Source organism: Gymnoscopelus microlampas (assembly GCF_963454915.1).
Source record: "Gymnoscopelus microlampas genome assembly, chromosome: 16".
NCBI classification, from domain to species: Eukaryota; Metazoa; Chordata; class Actinopteri; order Myctophiformes; family Myctophidae; genus Gymnoscopelus; species Gymnoscopelus microlampas.
The window spans coordinates 17,499,824-17,515,148 of NC_139953.1; the positions used below are offsets into that span (position 1 = coordinate 17,499,824).

A 15,325-nucleotide genomic window follows, 5' to 3' on the forward strand; every position below is an offset into this window, starting at 1 on the left:
TGGACCGGCTGTAGTTGCACCTGCAGTAGTTGGACTGGCTGTAGTTGCAGCAGAAGTAGTTGGACCGGCTGTAGTTGCACCAGCAGTAGCTGGACTGGCTGTAGTTGGACCCACGGTAGTTGCAGCAGCGGTAGTTGGACCGGCTGTAGTTGCACCAGCAGTAGTTGGACCGGCTGTAGTTGCAGAAGCTGTAGTTGGACCGGCTGTAGTTGCAGCAGCAGAAGAAGTTGGACCGGTTGTTGTTGCACCAGCAGTAGTTGGACCGGCTGTAGTTGCACCAGCAGTAGTTGGACCAGCTGTAGTTGGACCGGCTGTAGTTGCACCAGCAGTAGTTGGACCGGCTGTAGTTGAAGCAGCAGTAGTTGGACCGGCTGTTGTTGCACCAGCTGTGGTAGTTGTTAGGCCAGTTGTTAGGCCAGCGGTGGTAGTTGGGGCAGCTGTGACAGTTGTTGCAATAGCTGTTGTAGTTGTTGGGCCCACTGTAGTTGCACCAGCAGTAGTTGGACCGGCTGTAGTTGCACCAGCAGTAGGTGGACCGGCTGTAGTTGCACCTGCAGTAGTTGGACTGGCTGTAGTTGCAGCAGAAGTAGTTTTACCGGCTGTAGTTGCACCAGCAGTAGTTGGACTGGTTGTAGTTGGACCCACGGTAGTTGCAGCAGCGGTAGTTGGACCGGCTGTAGTTGCACCAGCAGTAGTTGGACCGGCTGTAGTTGCACAAGCTGTAGTTGGACCGGCTGTAGTTGCAGCAGAAGTACTGGGTGGGCAGGGACCTGGAGACATAAGAGGGAAGAATTGGAGAAAAATAAAGTTTATTCTCTTTGACGCTTCGATGAACTGAACACAGAAAAAGTATGTTGAGAATATTTTAATTAGTCTGATAGAATTTGTCTGTAGGAGATTATTCAGATTAGTACATCGTTTTTAGATTTTAAGTCTTGATGCTGCTCTGTACCTGCAATGAACTGATAAGGAAAGCTGGGATTCCCAGCACATGAGCCAGCATATACTTATATAAAAAACATTATAGCGTTTAGCGACACACACACACACACACACACACACACACACACACACACACACACACACACACACACACACACACACACACACACACACACACACACACACACACACACACACACACACACACACTTAATATAAGATCAGGTGTTTCAGATTAGACAGTACTTAAAATAAAGCTAGAGATAAACGTTTGCTGCCTACTTCTTGTGGGATGAGTAATATCTGCAGTTGTTCTCCTATTTTGTTACAAACACAGACTCCAGAGATAGATATACCAGAATTGATGTAATTCAGATAAGGACAAAGAAAAAATAAGATCAGGCCTTTCATATCAGTACTTAAAATAAAAATAGAGATAACATTTTGCTGCCGTACTTCTTGTGGGATGAGTAATATCTGCGGTTGTAGAATATGAATCTGGAACTGGTGTGGTTGAATGAATGTCTTCTCTTTCTGTTCTGATTGCAATACCTGGGCACACAGGTAGGAAAATTCAATTAGTATTCTACTTAAACAATTTTTGATCTCCTATTTTGTTACAAACAGACTCCACAGATAGATATACCAGAATTTATGTAATTCAGATAAGGACTTAAAATAAGATCTGGCCTTTCAGATCAGTACTTAAAATAAAGCTAGAGATAAACTTTTGCTGCCGTACTTCTTGTGGGACGGGTAATATCTGCGGTTGTCTCTGGAGCCTCCTGCAGAGCCACAGTGTTAAAACACATAATATAGCTAATAGCTATATTGCAGGTTTTCACACACAGAAATAGAAAGATCAAGTTGAAAAAGGGTGGTGTCGTCCTTTAAGAACGATTTCATTCAAATTTCAATTCATTTCAATCAAAGTGGAAATGATTTTGGGGATTTGTTGAGTAAACCACCCTTGACATGTGATTCAAATTTGGGATTGACTGGACGTTTCGTTCGTGATTTGTGGCCTTTTTTGTAAAACGGGCCCCTTCCGCTAACTTTGGAAGCCATTTACGGATGAAAATTCAAAATGGCGGAAAATCTATCCTGACGCAAATGGGCGTGGCCATATGGAGAGATTCGTCATGGACCAAGAAGTCTAGGGAGAAAAGGATTTTTATTGTACAACCTACGGTTCAAGAGTTATAGGCCAAAACGTAAAGTGGGCTGTTATAGCGCCACCATGAGGCCGACTGATGTAATTTTTTTTTTTTTTATAATTTCGCACTATATTATAAACCTTCCCTCCCAGTCTTGTAACTTTAGCCCTTACGGTTTCTGAGAAAAGAATACTTGAATGGGAGTTTTTTCATTTTCCCATTAAAGTGCATGGGGAAATTTAATGCACTAATAAATCAATATCAATTAAACTATGTAACCAATCTCTTACAAGTACAAGCGCACGATTCCCGGTGAGGCTGGTCATTTTGACATATGCCACTAAATTGGGAAAAATAAAATGTGGGAGGAGATCCGGTTTGAAATAAACTGTTAGGGCCTCGGAGGATAACAATAGTCTGGTTGCCCTGTTAGGGCAACCACACTAATTATTATATTGTGCATCCACTCTAATTGTTGCTTCTCAAAATGTCTCCTTTAAAAAATATACAGTACATTGTACTAACCATTCCTTCTCTCTCTGATGTGAGGTAGCGAGTCTTCAACATAGTGCACCTGAGATTAGAATAAAGACTTGATTAACTTGAGCAAATCTAAATGATCCATTAATTGTATGACTGGTTCTGGGTTTAGCTTTGTTTTGAAAACAGTTTTGTTTTAAGTGCAAACAAGGATGTAATATGATCAAATTAACATCCAATAGGCTACACAGTAAAATCCCCTGCGTTAATTTATCCAAATGGACCCATTTGATTACATTTATACACTCTGTGCTGCCCCTGGCTTCAGATTTGTTTGATATCTGTGTTATTTGCATACATTTAATGTATCCTGTATTATGTTTTCTATTTACTTACAATAAGTCTGTAAGGATAACTCCCTCTTGTGGCTGTTTTTGGTCATTTGGTTTAAATTTGTAACCCAGTCCAATGCTTCGGATCATCCTTGAAGTAGTAACAGGTGTGACAGTGCAATCACAGCAGTAAGTAGCAGGTGTAATACTTTCCACAGCCACAACTGAGTCTCACTGCTTCAGCCACACAGTTTTGTTTTCTCCTGCCTACACACTGTTTTTCTGTTCTACTAAGAGCCTTGGAAAATATTGTCACACACTCTCAGAGCTACAATGATTTGGTAACATTTGTACAGTCTCAGAGTTTAAAATGGTAAGTAACCCTGAGGATATGTGTGTTCAGATGATTGAACGTATCCTGTGTAGGGGCACAATAATGAACAAAAATAATGGATCTTGTCCCTCCCACATTTGCTGTTGTACATCCCTGTGTACCATAAACACAACAGGCCTACCTGTGGAACCGGGCTTGAAATCTCAAGAACTTCCTGTGTTTCCAAAATATAGTACGTCACCAGAAGGCCAATGACAGTGCAGATATTCGTTGATATTGCCATTCCTGTCAAGAAGATCCTGAGAGAAAGAAACAAGGGGAAAGTCAAACATACACAACTAGAATTGTGTATGTTTGAACGGTAAGGACTATCAAAATGCCGTTGGATATGTTTATCGCATGGGCCCAGAGATCATGTGTACCGGTTTTTGTGAAATTTGGATAAAATATATGGGAGGAGGAGCTAAAAGTGTGTTTTGAAGAAAATGCAAAATGGCGGAAAATCTGTCCTGACGCAAATGCGTCATGACCCAAGGAATCTAGGAACCTACGGTTCAAGAGTTATAGGCCAAAGCGTAAAGTGGGCTGTTATAGTGTCACCATGAGGCCGACTGGTGTAATTATTTTTTAAATAATTTTGGACTAAATCATGAACCACCCCTCCAAGTCTTGAATCCCTTAAGGTTTCTGAGAAAAAAATACTTGAATGGGAGTTTTTTCATTTTCCCATTAAAGTGGATGGGGAAATTTAATGCACTAATAAATCAACATCAATTAAACTATGTAACCAATCTCTTAGCAAAGTAAAAGCAGTCTATTCCCGGTGAAGCCGGTCATTTTGAGATATGGCACGAAATTGGGAAAAATAAACTGTGGGAGAAATAGCGAATAAGAAAAAAGCGGCTTTTTTTTCACTAGAACAATAGTCTGGTTGCCCTGTTAGGGCCCTGTTAGGGCAACCACACTAATTAAAGGGATATTTCACATTCGAAACAAATTTGTGTCATTTTATCGTCTACTCAGGCTTTTGGCAGCACCCCAGACAGTTTTTACGTTGCTTGATTCAGTATTTAGATATTTGATATTCATTATATCATTTTATCAGACACGCCCCCTTCCTATACAAACCCATTATAACTCCATTTTAACCATGGTAGATTAATCTAAAACACCTGTCCTTGGTTCTGGTCACTGCTATTGTCCTTCTAATACATGAGGAGTACGTGAGGATATATACATATTTATATATTTATATAAAATACTGAATCAAGCAACTTAAAAACTGTCTGAGGGGCTCACAAAAGCCTAAGTAGACGATAAAATGACCCAAAATGTTTTTGAAAGTGAAATAACCCTTTAACCACATAACCCATTCAAACCGGGAAAGCATCTGCGTAATTTTTTATTTTAACCACTTTAACCATTACTTTATAATTTGGCTACTTAAAAATAGCAGATACATGCTCATAGCGCGTGCCTCGTTATGAGCTTATATATCTGCTATTTTTGAAAAATAAAATAGAACCTTATACTTTGTTCCCCCTGGGGTGTTCCCCTCATTTTTTTCCTCTACACACCAAATCTCTTTGCCGAAAATAGACGATCTACAAGCTCACAACGTGCCGCAACCTGACGAGTTGTGAGACTGTATCACTGTATACATCTGTTGCAGAATGTTCAGCTATCTTCACCTAATGCTCACCTATTATGACATGCCCAGAAATAGGGATGCCTACAGGTAGGTTCATGTGGTTAAAGAAAAGAAAAGCGTCCAAAAGGCTGCTTCCCCCCATGAACACTCTGTGGTGATGACTGGCAGGTGTTTTACCTCTAAGCCACCCAAAGCCTATTCACACCTCCGGCTATATCATACATAAACATACACATAGGACCCCAGACTCCTGACCTCAAAACAATGATGTGGAGTACCGTAACTCCCATACCTGTACACCATCACACTTAGTGGCACACCACATGTAAATCCACAGTATTCAGTATTATACAGTACCCACTACGGAGCCATTCATTAAATATATAAAATAAAGAATAAGAATCCGCCAACAACAACTGTGTCATTTTCTAAAGTTATTATCGCAGCACAATCGTCCCTCAGCTATGGGATAAGCGTCCCGCTCAGGGACAGTTTCTATCCCCAGACTCATGACCTCAAAACAATGATGTGGAGTACCAACTAGCTAGATTTTCACTATAATGTCCGTGCCAATTCAACCCAGTCTGAGCTGTCATACTGTAAGTCGGACAGAACAATGGATGTGTATGAAGACAGTAGAGACCATTTCACTACCAACTTGACAATTACAACATTCATTGAAGATGGCGGAGGAAACCTTGCAAGGCACCAACCTGCTCATCTGGAGCAATTAGAGTTCAGCGTCTTGCTCAAGGACACTTCGACAGTAACTCTTCTGGGGGAGCCCAGGATCGAACTGGAAACCTCACAGCTTCCATCCGGCCTCTCTACTCCTGAGCCACTGCCGCCCAGTAGATAACATTGTTGTTAAAACATATGTCAATTTAAGGCATGGTTTCAACTTTCTGTCAAGTTATTACTTCCTCTTACAAAGGACTCAAAAAAGCAAGTGTGAGCCAGCAGAAACTCGACATCTTACATTTTACATCATAACCTTCGAGTATAAATAAATGTTTGTTGTCTCCGCCAGGCCGAAAGGCATGGCGAGAGAGTATGTTTTACCCCCTGTCCGTCCATCCGTCCGTCCGTCCGTCCGTGTATGTGTGTGTGCGTCATTCTATCTGTCTGTGTACAGCTAATCTCCGGCACCGTTGGCTTGCTCGCAGCGAAACTGTGCACACACACCCACTGGATGCCAGAGCAGAATCTCTGCCTCAAATTTTTCACAGGGGCCTGTTATAGCGCCACCAGGAGGCCGATTGGTGCAAAACACGTTTCTTGACAGTACTCCTACAGATTTTGTCCAAACATCACGCAAATCGGTACACAGTATCTCTATAGTCATTAAACGAATTTTTTAGAATTCCATCCTGATTGACTAAAATTGCCTTCCAAAGTTTGCAGTGCTCCGTTTCGAACAAAATGCCTCTAAAAATAAACACAGCATGCAATTTCCGTGAAATTTTGCACGCACATTCCCACTACGCCAAGGAAGAAATGGCACTTGAAAATGTTAAAATCAGCCTCATGGTGGCGCTATAACAGGCTGATTTGTGTTTTTGCCTATAACTGCACCGATCTGTGTAAAACTTTGTATGCCCACTCTCTAGAGGCCAAGGAAAAACCTTTGCCCTGCATTTTTCACATTTGCCTTTTATAGCGCCACCAGGAGTCCGACTTATGTAAAAAAAAAAAATGATTGTAAGCCTTCAGATTTTATCCAAATTTCACGCAAATCGGTACACATGATCTCTATGTGATCAAGACGGATCTGTTAGATTTTTCATATTCCATCCTGATTGGCTAAAATTGACATCTAAAGTTTGCAGGAGTGGCCCGTTTTGAAAAAAATGCCGCAAATCATGAACGCAGCGTCCGATTGCAGTGAAACTTTGCACCCACATTCGCACTACGTTGAGGAACAAATGCCACCCTTTTAACATTGCCCTATTATAGCGCCACCTTGAGGTAAATTTTTGCAACAGTTTTCTTTTTTATATTACTCCTACAAATTGTGTCCAAACATCATGCAAATCGGTACACATTATCTCTATAGTCACGTGATCACGATGGTTCTGTCCAATTTTTTATATTCCATCCTGATTGGCCAATTCCGAACATTGCTGGCCCATAATAACCTACCTGACCTGGCGGAGACCTGTGCTCCGAGGAGCACTTTTTCTAGTTTTTATTTGTATTCAATTTGCACAGATATGGGAATTGCTGTAATTTAAATTCAGGGCCTTATTTTTCTTCCCAATCCACCCCCACAAACATACTGTAATTGACATTGACACTAGGAATTAACAATCAGCATCCTTTATCTTTTTTTTTCTTTTTTTTTTTCTATAATTTTTGTCCCACGATTTTGTAACCCACATTTTTTCACCCAGTGCCAATTGCCTATGTAATCCTGGGCACTACCTACCCTCTGCCAGCCTAGGGAGGGCCCAAGCTGAAGCTCATGTCTCCTTCAATGCATGAGGAGCAAGCAGGCCGCTTCTTATCACCCGACAGGGGGGAGTTTCCCTGGTTGGACATAGCGCGTGGAAGGAACACGTTATTCCAACCAGTTCCCTTCTCCTCCATCAGGCGCCCCGGCTGACCAGGGGGAGGCAGTATAGTGACCAGGATTACTACATGTTTTTGTGAGGGTATTAACTACCCTAGGAGACACGGGGAGAACATGCAAACTCCACACAGAGTAGGCCCTTTCACCAACCCCACCTAGGGTATGGGCGCCGATGACGTGGAGGAGAGAACACGCCCCCAGCGCCCACAGCGTCCCTGGCGGGAATCGAACCCAGGACCTTCTAGCTGTGAGGCGACAGCGCTACCGACTGCGCCACCGTGCCCCCTTTATCCTTTATCATTATATCCTTTCCCCCCATTGCCCTATGCCATTTCATACTCGCACACAACCCCAAAATATTGCTCACATCACATGCCCCAGACAGAGACAAAGATAAAGAGGGGTACACAATGAATGTGTACGACGAAGACAGTGACAACGATGTACAGTACAACTGGTAATCCCATGCCACACAACGTTTGCATGGTTGTAGGTAGAAATGTGACTGCTCTATTGAGAACACTTTTATATATAACCACATAAAATACAGTCTAAATATTATAACTCTGCTGTCGGGCAGAAATCAGCTAACTCCAAAATTATCTTTTTTTCAGGAAATGAAAAAATAAAAATAAAGTGGAGATAAGAACAGCTGAATGGACCTCCAAGCTCACTCCAGATCCAATGGAGTTAGCTGGTTCTGTCAAAAATACTTTTTAATACTTTTCATTGGTTCAATATATTTTTTACCAACACACAGACATAAAGGGTGTTCATTAGCACTGATTTATGGAGAAAAACAAACAAAAGCGTCAAAATGGAGTTAGCTGGTATCTGCCCGACTGCAACAAATATAGTACAGTATGTTATAGACCATACAGGTCTACTACATCTACTTTTTATTTATTTTTATCCACACTGTTGAGTACAGGAATTGAGCTGCCTGAAATTTTAACACAGCTGTAATGTAAGTGCAAACAAAAACATTGAAACCCTAATTTCTTCCATACAGTATATCACTCTTTTTGGCTAGAAGTGTCCTGATTAAATTGTTGCAGTTGATTTGATCCAGAGAGAGTCTTATTGAACATTGACATTTGCAAACCGCTTTAACCACTTTAAACCTGGGGTCCCAATTGCATGTCATTATAGGTTAAAGTAAATGAATACATTGAAAATGTCATTTTCCAATAATCTATTTTTGAAAATAGCCAATATGACACATTGTGAGCTTATAGATAGGCATTTTTCTTTTTGATTAAACTTTTTAAATTACTTTTCAATGTTTGGACAAACACAAACGTACAAGTAGATCGGCTATTTTCAAAATAAGTTAGAAAAGTTTGAGGGTAAGTGGTTAAGTGGAATTCTGAGCACTTTCCTCACAATGTTGATGCTATATGTCAACCTGGTTGACATATATGGTTTGGGTAGTTTCTGAGTGGTTGAGAAACCTGGTAAATATGTAAAGCTAGGAAGCTTAGAAAATGAATGAATGAATAATAGATGAATGATAATTGATTAAATGTAATAATACACAATAAAAATAAAAAGCCCTGTTTTAATGGGCAGCTGTTAAACAATCCTTTCATTTCATTTAATTTCATTGTACTTACCCTTGATGGCTTCTCCTGTTCCTACAGTGTTCACTGTCAGTGGTCAAGTTAAAATGTAGCTGCACTCCATTTAGGCAACCGAAATTTGAAAACAAATACTATAGTGAGGATGTCTAATGAGAAATAAAGGAAAGGGAAATGTGAGAAAAGAGTACATGTGTTTGCTAAGAGAACTAGTTTTTTTAAATCAAAAACATGTAGCCTAAACATGTTACCTAAAGTAAACAACAACAACAACAAAAACACACAAATGCATTACAGTGTCAGTTGGCTGTCCAAAGGTAATTTACTTTAAAGGCAGTGAGGCAATGGATTATTTCACATAACAGAAAAACATGCTATATAAAGTTGAGCGCTAATCAACAATACTGATGAACCAGGTCACCAGTCCTGTTGATGGAAGAACACTGCACCTGTATACAGCACTGTTTCCTCGCATTATCTACGGTGAGATCAAATACCTCAAATCACAGTCCTTAGCCTACTTCCTCATAAATATTGGCTTCTAAAGGTAGTTTGTGGTTAACAGAAGTCACTCACTGTCACTGTGCCTGCATGTTCTACATTAGTGATGATTGTCTCTTCACTTAAATGACACACAAATAGCTTTCTTACCATGGAGGAGTTCGTCCCTCTCCAGCTAATAATCCTCCCCTTGAAATTGACAGAGCTCTATATAGCTTATATAAAACCCTATATTGAGTATAGTCCACGGAGCTACTCACACCGGCAGTCCCACTTGCACTGTGATGTGATGCATGATGCACAGTGAGTTGTGGGAAGAGACAAATACTTAAATACCTAAAATATGGTAAGGTCTACTCACCTGTTAAACACAGGGGTCATCAACATGCCGGCTTGTGATGGACATTTTTTTTGCCACAGACATACAAAATGAGTGGTCAATAATATTACCATAAATACTAATATACTAGTCCAGTAGACATGATGGAAAACACAGGCTGTGTTTTTAAAGACGGAGAGTGGTTAGTCATCATCCCGTTGTACTTTATTTTATTAAAATAGTAAGTAGGAAAGCTGAGAGGGAAGTAGATGGAGCAATTACATTTGTAACCCTGTTTAAAAAATTGCTTTAAAGGTCATCTGTATTATATTGTTGTTATTTCCATGGTCACCTCTGTACCTTTGTTTTGATTGATTGAAATTTTTATTAGGCCAAAGGAATGTAAAACAACACAGTTACATTTATAATACTTTTTGTCTAAAAGGTCCGACCAAAAAAGTCCTTGCGGACTTCCGGTTTCCGTTGGGGTCCTTGGTATTTATTTCATAGACATATATAGTAGCAACCAAACAGTTCAAATATCAACATAAAAATACTGCTATGTACCAAAAAAAGCATGAAAAAATAAAATAATAATATATATATATATATATATATATATATATATATATATATATATATATATATATATATATATACACACACACACACACACACACACACACACACACACACACACACACACACACACACACACACACACACACACACACACACACACACACACACACACACACACACAAAAGAAAAGGGTAAGTGGGTCGTCTGTCTACCGGGAAACTGGTATTACCTCCTCTTTTGGCCTCCAGAAAGATGAGTTTTTAGGGCTGTTTTGAATGAGCCCAGCGAACTGCATTTTTTGAGGGATGGGGTTAAACTATTCACACCTTGGTGGCCTTTCTACTTCACTTCACTTTCTACTTCACTTCCTTCACTTAAAATAGTGATTCACTAATTGCTTTGAACTTTTCAAGAGCAAAACCACTCTTTGGTACCTGGTTTGTCTGGCAGAGTCTTTATAGTGTTGATGTCAAAGGGCATTTGGGAAACCCAGCTCTTATCCTGTCAAAGTCAAAATCAGGTCATTCATTGGCATGCAAGAATTATTTTTTTAATGGTTCTAGGCAGTGCCGTTTCTGGGTGTTTTGGCACCCTACGCCAACGGTTCTCAAAGTGGGGTCTGGGGACCCCAGGGGTCCTTGAGGGGGTTCCAGGGGGTCCCCGCAGCAAAATAGCTTAATAGCATCAAAATGTGTTTAACCACTGTAAACATATTTTATACATCAGCATACAACAATGGACGGCAGACATCTTGTCTTGATGAGAGTGCCTGTTGTGAATATGAACAGTGTGGATAATCCAATATCACGATGATTTAAAGAATAATTTTCTTATTTTAAATGTATTGAAGTAAAAGTGAAAATTGTGATGAGTAGGCTATAAACTCAAGTAAAGTATACTGCTCTACAAAGCCAAAGTGCAGAAACTGTTTTTGTAGGGCAGTATAGAAAGTATTACATCACTGGTATTTCTGCATTAATTAAATCAGTTTCCTACCTATTCTGAAGAAAACCTGGAGACTGGCAAGTCAGCCACTGTAATGGCTCTAGTGTTTTTAGTTTTTTAAATGAAAGATTTGCCACGGACATGGACAAGTCTTGCCACGGACATGTTTGTCTGTGTACGGACACATTGATGACCCCTGGTTAATCAGGTTTAATATTTTTTTAGACAGAGACTAGCGTGTGTGTGTGTGTGTGTGTGTGTGTGTGTGTGTGTGTGTGTGTGTGTGTGTGTGTGTGTGTGTGTGTGTGTGTGTGTGTGTGTGTGTGTGTGTGTGTGTGTGTGTGTGCCATAGACTGCCTGTCCTGTCCTCAGCACTATATAATTCAAGACTGATTTCCATGATCAATGCAATGATGTGGGCCTCATGGCCTACCTGCAGGGCACCATCACCAAGGCCTGCAACAGTATGAACCAGTTCCTCACCCAGAGGCGTATGCTCATTGGGGCCAACGAGGCCATGGCCCGGTCTGTAAAACCCTGCTCCCCAGGGGGGAAAAAAATCGAAAAATCAACATAACATTAGCAGCCCTTTAACCATTTAAGTCGCCTTTGTTTTCAAATGGGGCTCATTTGCATTAGGCCGAATTGTGAATGAGTGGCCATTAGAAAACCAGTTTTGCCGTCAAACCGGTTCTCCGTTGCGCAGAGACGAGCACCTCTCCATTCAGAAATGTAATAGAAGAAGAACCGTCTTCGGTCCGCGAAAAAAATGGGGCAGTGTGTTTTGGGACGAGCGTTCCGTCCCCCCCCGGCCCGGTCAACGTTAGAACCCACCATACGCCAGTGTCCTCACCAAGTTCAACATCCTATATGACAAACATGGCAACAGCCAAAGGATGAGAGGAATAATGCCCTTTTGAGTCACAGAGGGAGTGAGATAGAAGACCAAAAGAGAGGTCAGAAGATTCTTTATTCTTTTAGGTTTTTGTTTTTGTTTTTCTGGCGGGGGGTTATTGACTCAGAAGATCTTGGGACATTAACCAGAATGTAATTGTATCCACTTTTCTTTGTTTTTGTTTCTATGTAACAAATCTGATGATTTAAAACAAGACACGTATAGGCACACACGCACTCACATCACAGAAAGACCCTCTTATTGAGGGTTACCCTCTTTTATAGGCACACCTTAAACATTTTTTTACTGGCCATTCAATAGTGAAAAATATGATTTAAAATGGGTTAATTTAGATTTGTTTATTATCTCCACCAGACCAAAGGCAGTGAAAGTGTCTTGTGCAGCATGTGCACTGACCGACAGCATCATGAACAAGGAATGTCCCAGAAAACCACCGCTGCCCAGTGGTGGAAGACCACAACTTTTGAAGGACACAACCAGAGACAAATAAATGAAGAAATCCCATACAATTTCGAGCCAAGGAATTAATTAAAGTGGTTATTATTAGGATTCAATCACATATTGACTCTATTAGGCTACAGGACAAAAACAGCACAAAAAAAAAGCTTTTACTAAATACTTACTAACTGCATTTTCTTAATCCTTGAAGTGTGTATTTTAAGATTCTGCCATGTACCAGACTGAAATAATGTCCACAGGGTTCATTTTAACCCTATGTTAACACATATCCTACCCAAACCCAAAAAGGGAAACAGCAAATCTTTGGAAGTATACAACATAAAAATGAACACATTTTCCATACAATTTGGACTCAAGGAATTCATTCAAATTGGTATTATATCATTCAAGCATATCTTGACTATAGGGCAAAATTGTAAAAAGACTGAGCCAAGAATGTTCAGATTACATCTTTATTTGTCTTTTTACTAAATCCTTGTGTGCGTCCCTGCATTCCCAGTAGGCTATGAAGGCTTACTCTGTGGGTCCTGGAATCTCCAAGAGAGAACTTTCAACTATCAGGCTCCTTTCCTGTGGAACCATCTTCAAGGTTTGGTCCAGGAGGCAGACACCCTAAGAGCAGGCTAGAACTTTCCTTCCATTTGGGGAACAACAGCACCATCAACATAGTCTCTAATGTTGTCATAGCCAGTGCATGTGCCACGTTTTATTACCTCATTAACACATGACCTGCCTGGTGAAACATGTTCAACTAGAAAAAGTGCTCCTCGGAGCACAAGTCTCCGCCAGGTCAGGTAGATTATTGTGGCCTCCTAGTGGCGCTATAATAGGCCAATGTGAAAAGGGTGCAATTCCTTCTTAGGCCTTGCACAACAATCGGACACTGCATTCATGATGTGAGGTTTGCTAAATTAGACCTGCTGGTGGCGCTATAACAGGCCAATGTGAATTTCACGGAAATCGCACACTGCGTTCATGATTTGAGGAATTTTGTTCAAAAGGGACCTATCCTGCAAACTTTGGAAGCCAATGTTAGCCAAGTAGGATGGAATATGAAATATCGGACACTGTCTTGATCACATGACTATAGAGATACTGTGTACCAATTTGCGTGATTTTTGGACAGAATCTGAAGGAGTAAGCGCAAGAAATGTGTTTTACAAAACTCAGCCTCCTGGTGGCGCTCTAAAAGGCATATATGAAAAATGCAGGGCAAAGGTTTTTCCTTGGCCTCTAGGGAGTGTGCATGCAAAGTTTCACACAGATCGGTGCAGTTATAGCTAAAAACGTGAATCGGCTTGTTATAGCGCCACCAGAGGCTGATGTGAACGTTTTCAAGTGGCATTTCTTCCTGGGCCAAGTGGGAATCTCTGTGGAATATTTCACGGAAATACCATGCTGCGTTCATGATTTGAGGCATTTTGTTCAAAATGAACCAATCCTGCAAACCTTGGAAGCCAATTTTAGCCAGTCATGATGGAATATGGAAAATCTGACAGATCCGTGTTGATCACATGGCTACCGAGATACTGTGTACCGATTCGCGTGTTTTTTTGCATCCAGGGAGTGTGTGCGCAGTTTCACAGCGACCGGGCCAACGATGGCGGAGATTAGCTGGTCACAGACAGAAGGACGGACACACACACGGACGGACGGACGGAGGGTAAAACATACTCTCTCGCCATGCCTTTCGGCCTGGCGGAGACAACAACTCTTATGAATGTGTAGTGTGGTGAAGTAAGTAAGTATGTACATTTTATTTGTATATAACACTTCTTACAAAGAGAACACACAAAGTGCTTTACATACAACAGAAATAAAAACACAGCATGAAACATTCAAATGATTACAAACACACACACACACACACACACACACACACACACACACACACACACACACACACACACACACACACACACACACACACACACACACACACACACATTCCACAAGTGGTCCTTAAAAATGTCCACAGATTCTGCAGCTCTCAAGACCTGTGGAGTGGCATAGCATACATTTTTGTTTTTGACCTTTTTTCGACCCGCGGGGGAACTTCAGTTTTCAGCTGAGTGCTGCCCACAGAGGAGCGTGGAGGGGGGAGCAGTTAGGGGTTAAGTGTCTTGCTCGGGGACATTTTGACACGATTTAAACAAGAATGTATGACATAGATGTCAAGTATAGACTGGCGAAACAGGTCAGTCCCTGTATGTCTGTGGGAGGCGGTTTGTTTTCGAGGTCAGGCATGTTGGATAGGGGATATGTGATGCTTGTGTTTTCTGCCATAGTAGTTGATTGATTTGGCCAGCATTGGTAATGCAAGACATGAGTTACAAGAATATGTAGTTGTTACCTGATTTACAAGAATATGTAGTTGTTAGCTGATAACAAGTTGTTTAGAATTTGTTATTACATTTGTAATGTTTACATTACAATTGATTGGGATTCTGTAATATTTCAGTATTTAATTATTAAGAATTGGTACAGTAAAACATCTTGGTAATAATCACAGATGGACTTGAGGTGGTGTGGTACAAGAATCAATATATCAATCA

General features: G+C 40.8%; 1 protein-coding gene and 1 long non-coding RNA gene across 2 annotated transcripts; both read right to left on the minus strand.

Annotated features, from left to right (window-relative positions):
- Positions 1-565: 565 nt before the first annotated feature.
- LOC311062863 (uncharacterized protein) lies at positions 566-2,562 on the minus strand (the record flags this gene model as incomplete). Its single annotated transcript, XM_084082083.1, has 4 exons — positions 566-770; positions 1,399-1,494; positions 1,685-1,727; positions 2,544-2,562. 4 exons carry the CDS (start codon positions 2,560-2,562, stop codon positions 593-595), a joined length of 336 nt encoding a protein of 111 aa, XP_083938209.1. The 3' UTR covers positions 566-592.
- A 5,826-nt stretch (positions 2,563-8,388) lies between these two features.
- On the minus strand, positions 8,389-9,713 carry LOC311062673. The gene is made up of 3 exons (XR_014602526.1): positions 9,625-9,713; positions 9,085-9,197; positions 8,389-8,428 (listed from the first exon to the last, which is right to left on the minus strand). It is a non-coding gene; the product is annotated as an uncharacterized lncRNA (long non-coding RNA).
- Between the last annotated feature and the right edge of the window lie 5,612 nt (positions 9,714-15,325).